Source organism: Limanda limanda, chromosome 14, assembly GCF_963576545.1.
Source record: "Limanda limanda chromosome 14, fLimLim1.1, whole genome shotgun sequence".
NCBI classification, from domain to species: Eukaryota; Metazoa; Chordata; class Actinopteri; order Pleuronectiformes; family Pleuronectidae; genus Limanda; species Limanda limanda.
Genome location: NC_083649.1, coordinates 2754844 through 2763165, shown reverse-complemented (window position 1 = coordinate 2763165; position 8322 = coordinate 2754844). Strand labels below are relative to the sequence as shown.

General features: G+C 42.0%; 1 protein-coding gene across 1 annotated transcript; it reads left to right on the top strand.

Moving 5' to 3' along the window:
* Positions 1-319: 319 nt before the first annotated feature.
* Positions 320-8060, top strand: fam114a2 (family with sequence similarity 114 member A2). The gene is made up of 14 exons (XM_061085464.1): positions 320-539; positions 2574-2992; positions 3450-3549; positions 3816-3917; positions 4003-4100; positions 4708-4842; positions 4968-5132; positions 5242-5365; positions 5458-5543; positions 5699-5797; positions 6225-6349; positions 6450-6522; positions 6640-6693; positions 6797-8060. Exons 2-14 carry the CDS (start codon positions 2594-2596, stop codon positions 6896-6898), a joined length of 1662 nt encoding a protein of 553 aa, XP_060941447.1. The 5' UTR covers positions 320-539; positions 2574-2593; the 3' UTR covers positions 6899-8060.
* The last annotated feature ends 262 nt before the right edge of the window (positions 8061-8322 follow it).

Genomic DNA, 8322 nt, shown 5'->3' with positions numbered 1-8322 from the left:
ATATTTGTAGTTTCGGACGTGATTACTTATTTCGTCAAGAGCTAGGAAGTTCCCGGAAGTAGAAGTGTTTAGCCGTCAAAATAAAACAAATGGAGCCTGTTACACATTTAAAACGTGCAAGTATATCAATAGAAATGCACCCTAAGCTTTTTTTTGGCTTCTTACTATTAAAATCTAAATCTTTGAAGAAACTTTCATACTTGTTATATCTTCAAAACACAAAATCTTCAATGTATTCTGAAGATTTGTTTTACTTTGAAAGTATCAGCCGGACCTGGAGCTTCCTGATTAGGCTCACTTCACTTCCTGCTGAGTGAAAACAACATGTGACGTGGCTGAAGCTGCTGAGCAGAAAGAGACAGAACCACAGATCATTTCTCTGATCTGATCAAAACCTTTAAAACCTTCAACTTGTCAGATTTGAACTTTAAACTGAAACAAGGAGGAGAAACACTTCCTGTCGCTGGTTCAGTGCAGGGGGGGGGGTTAGCTGCTAGCTAGCTGCTAGCATCGAGTCCTGACAGCTGAGTGAGGACAAGGTGAGTTTACAGTGAAAGAATCAAAGTGTTCGTGCTTTAGTTTGAACTCGTGTTAGTTTAAAATCAGTAGAAATAGAAGAAGCAGCTTGAAGGAAACAAGTGGAGCTTCTGCTCAAAGTACAGGAGACGAACCAGGACTTAGCTCAAGTGTTAGCATCTGTGCTAATGTTCTGTGTTTATCAAATACTCAGCTAAATATATGGCTTATAGAAATATATGTATGTTTCTTACTGTATATATCGTATACTTTTCTTTGTTCCCCTCGTGTCTGTGGGGACTTTATGCACAATATATTATGTGTGTATATACATATATATACATATACATACATTTTCTTTATTGTTTTTAATATTTGAACTCATTTTGTATTGTTTTAGAAATTCCTCCAGCTGCATTTATCATAAACATCTGTATAACTGCATTTGAATGAAATACATACTGAGGAACACAATGGTAACGAGATACAGAACGTTGTGTTTTGATGGCGTGTAATCAAACCTTGACGTCACGCCACGGTGACACCTTGTGATGAAGAATCGATCTTCGAGTTAGTTTTTATCTCCATCTTGTTTCGATGACACTCATCTTAATTTGAAGTTCATCTGATGAAAGCCCTGGGACAAGTATGTCAAAGTAAAAACGTGAAAAATGGCCACTAAATACAAAATAGCAGGTTTCCTGTTGCGTTTTTCAAATTGCACCTTCAGACGTTTATGTTTGTCTGGTCACGATACACCTGTGTATTGATTTTTGTGAAGATCGGTCAATGTGAATGCGTTCCAGGGGGCGCTGTTGAGCCATTTTGCCACGCCCCAAATTGAATTACTCCACCAGTTCTCGATAGCCTGCATTCGCTAACACAAAGTGTGTTTTAATAACATCGAGCACTGAGCGTAGTAATGTTGATAGTGATAGATAATATTTGGCGCGCATGTAGCGTTAACCGCTAGCTAAAGAAGTGTAGCTAACCCGTTAATTACGATCTATTTAATTCAAAATGCTAACGTGTAATGTTGTAAGAGCGCCCACACACGTGCAGTAACTTTGTGCGTGTTTCCATGGAATCGACGTGAACTTAAGTAAACACGATGACGTGTGTTTTTATCAGGGTAGTTAGCGGTAGCATCGTGTTTAGCTTCATCTCACTCACCCGGCGGACGTTATGCAAACGATTGTGTTGTGTGTTGTCTTGATTGTGAGTCTCAGGACCTGGACTGTGTTCCACAGGATGAAGCTGAAGTTGTGGGTGTGTCTTGGAATCCAGCAGCTCTCCTAAATGGAGAATGCTCTTTTGATGACATAGAAGATGAGTCATCTACGTCATCAAAGGAGCATTCTCCTCAATGAAGAAGTTGGTGTGAATTAAATCAGCTTATATAAATACAATCCATTAAACATCTCAAATTACACCAGTGCAGAGCTGAATCAAGCTGAACATGTGTGAAGGTGGAACCATTTTCTAATTTTCTGCAAAGTTTGTTAAGAATTTGAGCTAAAGCCTCAAAAAGCCAATTCATCTGACCTTAAAGAAATAAATAATCCTTACAATTTCAATAGGGCCACTGTCTCCTACTGTTCAGTGCTCGGCCCTAATAATGTTATCATAGTTATTTATACGGGACATTTCTCACGCTGTTAGAAATTATTTTATAGATAGAAATAAAAAAGTAGCAGTTTATTGCGTAACTCTGCTTGATAACAAACAAACAATAACATAACAAGGGAACAGATAATAGCATTTTAAAAGTCACACAATATTCGGACAGAAATGTAAAGATAAAATGTTACAAACAAGAAAAGAGTGTGAAATACAATAAAGTATTCAAAAAGCAAACAGTAATCTCCGTATTGATCATTAACTAGTCCACCGCTCTGTCTTCAGGTCACTTCAACGCAAACCTGCTCTTCACTAACTTCACTAACTTTAGTTTCCAGTCGACAGGAAACCAGATTAACCTTTGCTCTGTTTGCAGCTGTAAAGTTCAGATTATATGCAAATGATAATTTACCTTGTGGATTTCTTTCTTTCTGAAGTTATGCACTAAGACATTAAGATGTCTGACAGTGAAGCTACAGCAGCTGAGGGTCCAGAGGTGGCAGAAGACCCTCAGGACGCCGGGTCCTCGCCGACCGAGACGCCCGGTGGGACCGAGACGCCCGGAGGGTCCTCGCCCACCGAGACGCCCGGAGTGTCCTCGCCCACCGAGACTCCCGGAGTGTCCTCGCCCACCGAGACTCCTGGAGTGTCCTCGCCCACCGAGACTCCCGGAGTGTCCTCACCCACCGAGACGCCCGGAGGGTCCTCGCCCACCGAGACGCCCGGAGGGTCCTCGCCGACCGCACCTGAGGTGGCGACTGACGTGGCTCCGACGAGGAGAAACAGGAGGAGACCGGAGCCCAAACCTGCAGCTGAAGTAGAGGAGACGCAGGAAGTAGAGGAGCCACCACCGAAGGTAGTTTCAATATAATATCAGTCTTTAGTACGAAAGTAAACTACATATAATCCTTAAAATATACAATAACTACGACTCTGGTTATCTCCCTGCTTGTGACATATTTCTGGGAGGGGCTACATGTTTCTGTCCATCCTTCAACTTCCTGCTCTGTTCACTTTGCAATACAGATGCTAAAGTAAACTTTGCTCATGGATCTGAGGTCCTCTGCATTTATTATAATAAGGTTTGTTATAATGAATTCTGAGTAGGAGAGTAGGAGACAGATTGATCTTATCTTTAATTTTCTACCATAAATATTTAATCATCAAATAATGTGAAGGGAAGTTGTGAAAATCAAGAAGCTGTAGTTTCAACACGAGAGGAAATCCTTGTCTCATCATCAGCGAGTCCAGCTTCTCGTTGTAGATTCTCTTTTCTAAACTCTCTCTCCCTCCCTCTCTTCCCTCTCCGTCAGACGCCCAGTGAGACGACTGTGTCTCAGGGTGGATGGGGATACTGGGGCAGCTGGGGAAAGTCCATCTTATCCACAGCAACATCTACTGTGGCCACTGTGGGTGAGTATCAACACACTGGGATCAACCCCGTCGACCCAGTTGTCTAACAGTCACATGATGAGTGTTGAGTTCAAGCTTCAGTCGTTCAAAACAGTTACTGAGCTTTTTCAGCAACAGTTTTACGAGATCCCTGATGTTAGATAAAGAAAACCCATCAAATATATGGTTTTAAAGGAAAATTTAATTTAATGGTTTTTAGATAAGTGAAAAAATACAGTAAATATACAATTAAATACTTTGAATTTAATCCCAAATAACCTCTGCAGGTCAGGGCCTCAGTCAGGCGATCGAGAAGGCCGAGACGTCGCTGGGGATCCCGAGTCCGACCGAGATGTCGGCGCAGGTGGAGGAAGAGGAGAGACAGCAGAGTGAGACGATCTGTGGTGTGATGATGAAGAACGTCATAAATGTCCTTTTGTGTGTACATTTTCTCACAGTTTGTGTTTTGTTCAGCTTCTTCTCCTGAAGGTGGCGCCAGCGGTGAGCCGGACGGAGCTGTGGGAGGAGCTATGGGAATGTTCTCATCGCTCTCCAGCGCAGTCCAGAGCACAGTAAGCAGTTAAACAACCTATTTGTTAATTTTCATAGACATACATAGTCTCTATTTATTTGGTGTTATTGTGTTTTCTTTTTTATTTACATTTATTAATAATAAGATTTATGGTTAAACGGTAAAATATGAAGCCACAGTTACATTTCTAAGAAACGCAAAGCACCATAAGTGATTTAGCATTTAACATTTAGATTCAATTGACCAGTATGAGCCAATCGGTATTAGCATTTAATAAACTCAATTCTAAACTATTATTTTACAGGAAAAACGAAGCAGAAACGATGTAAAAATAAGTTAATTTTCATAAACATACATAGTTCTACATATTTAGCTGTATTGTGTTTTCTTCTTATTTATTTATAATACGATTTGTGGTTAAACTGTTAAATATGAAGCCACAGTTACATTTCTATGTTCGATAACGACGATTTTTACATTATTTAAAAACCTATATAAGCTGATATATCAGCATCAGAGATTTTTTACTGTTTTCCAGTGACATTATCTAAACTTTTCATATTTGCCACACAAACCCAGATAGATATCCAATGTAACTTCCATGTCAGTCACTAACTGTTGCTTCTCACACTGGAACCTCTTCTCAGGGGAAGACGATGATCTCCGGCGGCCTGGACGCTCTGGAGTTCATCGGGAAGAAGACGATGGACGTGATCGCAGAAGGTGACCCCGGCTTCAAGAAGACCAAAGGCCTCAGATTCCACAACTCCACTCTGTCTCAGGTGAGGATGAACGAGAGATTTAATGCATCCATCTCAGGTTGAGAGGACACAATGTGGAAGTAGACATTATTTCATTGATAGAATCTGCTGCTCTACCTCCCCTGTCCCTCTGTCTCGTCTCCCAGGTGTTGAGGGAGGCGAAGGAGCAGGAGGAGCTGCAGACGATGGAGGGGGAGTCGTCCGATTCCGAGAGGAAGGTGGTGGCTCACTACGGGATGCTGTTTGATGAGTTCCAGGGTCTGTCCCACCTCGAGGCTCTGGAGATCCTGTCCAGGGAGAGCGAGTCTAAGGTATAACAACGTTCTGGTTCCATAACACAGCGTTATGCACACTGAGATGATGCTTTTGTGTTTCATGTTAGATCGTGTGTTGAAATCCTGACATGTGACTGTGTTTCAGGTGAAGTCGGTGCTGACGACCCTGTCGGGAGACGAGCTGCTGCAGCTCAGGGAAGAGCTGGAACGCATCAAAGAGTCTTTCTCCCTCGTGGAGTTCGATGACGAGGACGTTGACGAGCAGAAAGGTGACGTCTCCATGGAAACACCAGCGCTGCAGGAAGAATTCAGTGTCGTGGAAACCTTTTTTAAAGCGACGATTGTTGGTTTCTGCTTCCAGATGAGGACGGCTCCGAGTTCGAGGAGGAGTTAACGAAGGCGTTGGAGGGTCTGAGTGTCTCGGCCACCGCCGGGAAACTCAGCAAAGTACGAGTGATGAGACATTTCTGTGATCGGATCCTATTCCCGATCATCTGTTGTTGAGGCTGCAAGTTGTGTTGTGGATCCAGTTGTGTTGTGGTTGTGGGACGTGGTTATTTTATGTAGCTTCATGTCCACTTCCACCTGTTCCCCCCCGACAGGCCTGTAAGAGTGCGTCCAGCCAGATCAGCGCTATGAGCCGAGCCGAGGAGGAAGGAGAAGCTGGAGACGAGCTGGTGAAGAAAACAGCTTCTGTAGAGGTTTGTCAGAATTCACTGTGTCTCCCTGAGGAGGTCTCACTCTGATTTATTTGAAACAGTTCATACTTCAGACTCTGTGTGTGTTTGGCAGAAAGTCTAATTTATTCATCTCTAATCAAATCAAGAGAAAACACGGAGCCACAAAGCTGATTGATTGTTTACAGCAAATAAGAAAGATTGATGGAGTTTCCATTTAATGAGACTATAACAAGCACATTCAGACGCTCTAATGGCAGATCAATTCTTTAATTACTTTACTTTTTCAATTTGCCGTTTAATCCATTAAATAAGAAGATACCGTGAGAATGTCTTCAGATTGTTGTTATGGATTTTTAAAAGTGCTGCTGATTCATTTTCTTTTTGACTAATTGACAAGTGGCTTCAGAGTTTGGTGAGACTCACTGGTTTCTGATGTGAATCTGGTCAGGAGGTGCACGCCGCCGCCATCAGGAGCCTGGCGGAGCTGACGGCCCGATCCATCGAGCTGTTCCACAAACTGGCCGAGATGATCCTCTTCTCCAGCGGCAGCACCGAGGCCGGCGTCCTGTCCCAGTGAGAAGACGCTGCAGCCGCTTTACAGACTGAAGATGCTGAACCTGTTTTATCTGCACTCTGACTGACTGCACGTGGTTTTTGATTTGTGTGTCCTCAGGTTAACGGTTGTTCTGTGTAGAGAAATCTCGCTGCTCTCCAAGAAGTTCACTTCCTGTTTGACAACTGCAGGCGTAAGTGTCTTTACTTTAACCACCAAGTGTTCACAGAGAAGAATGTGGATTTTGATAAAGTAATAAAATAAGTTTTCACACATTGATGTAATTTGATCCAAACTCTCTGTTCCACAGTCCAATGAGAAGAGAGACGTCCTCAACCCGCTGATCACAGGCGTCTTCTTAGAGGTTTGTGTCACGTTACCGTTTATGTTAAAGATGTTCAGATTTCCCAGTTGGATTAATATCTGTGTTATGCTTCATGTTAACGTGTTATTAATTTTCCTTGCAGGCGTCCAACAGCGCCTCCTACATCCAGGACGCGTTCCAGCTCCTCAGGCCCATCCTGGAGATTTCTCACATCCAGAGGACGGCTGACTCCGCGGAGCAGTGACCCCACGGTGTGACCTCTGCCCTCCGACCCCGTCCCCCCCCGTCCAGGACTCTGTCACAGCGGATAACTGACACATCTCTAAAACTTTTAAAAGTGGCCGTGTCAGTGTTTTCTCTGTTTTTCCAGCTCAGGACAAAATCTATTTCACGCCTGGGAAGAGAAAGTGTGTTCTTGTCAAACAGTGTTATACTATTTGTGCTTTGCAGGTTCACATTACAAGGACTCGTTGCAACACTCGTTTTTTCGGAAGGGAAACAAAATGCATTTATGATAAACAAGGTTCAATATTATGGTTCTTTTATTCCAACGTCTGCACTTTCTTCTGACAGAACCTGTCGTCTGGATTCTGTCTCAAAGAACAATCGACTTGTAAATTGTCAAACATGATGGAGACACCACTGTGGATTTGTTAAAAACAAACAAAGGTGTGTGTGATCTTAATAAATATTAAGATATGTATTTGGTTTTCTATGCAGATGTTTCTTAAATCATGTCATCCAGTATATTTCCTGGTCCAGGAGCTGAAGGTTATTTTTCTTAAAGGACACAAAGAAGGAATGGAGGCTTAGTTTTAACATGTGTTAGTCAGGCCTATGAGGGAAAGACACTAGTGACAGCTTTGTGCGTTCAAATGACAAACATGTTCCTTTTCAGACTTGTTCTGTTTAAAAGACGAGAAACTTGAGGGAAAATGTTCGTGATTTAATCTGAACATCCACAAAAAGAACAAAAAGAGGCTCCAGCTCTTTACAAATCCGCTGAAATAACAAAACGGCTCAGATCTCTATTTACACAGAAGAAATTGTATATAGATTAATTTCTTTTAAGAATTGTGCAACACTTTATTCTGCTAAAAACTTGAATTTCCCTTCCTATCTTCTCCCTGATTAAACTTCGTTAAAGAAAAGTAAAACATTGTGATTGATGCACCACCAGGAGAAAAATCCATCTCTTTATTGTTATGTTATATTCAGAACTTCAGGTGTTTACGTATCCGACAGAGAAGCTTCTATCTCGTCTCTTTTTTAGCGAGTTACCTTCAGGTGGATCATTTGTTTTATATCAAACTGCCATCAGCAGTGTGACGTGGACGAGTGATCGTCTTGCAGCATCGTACTGTGCACCGGGTGTTTGAGACTTTCAAATAAATGCTCTGTCACAATGTCATTTGTGTGTGTGTGTAAATGTGTTCAAGACTTGTTTTACATCACATTGTTGCATTCCTGCACTTATATGAGTTTTTAAAATGTTATTTTTCAGCAGCTAAACAAGTTTGAATTCAGGTTGATTTATTTGAAAGTGACAATTCACATTGACTAACATGCAAACTTCAGTCCCATGTGTAAATTGGCCAGATTACAGCGTTAACTTTCCTTAATAGTAAATCCACAGAGCGTCTTCAGGTTTAAACCAGAGTCAACAGG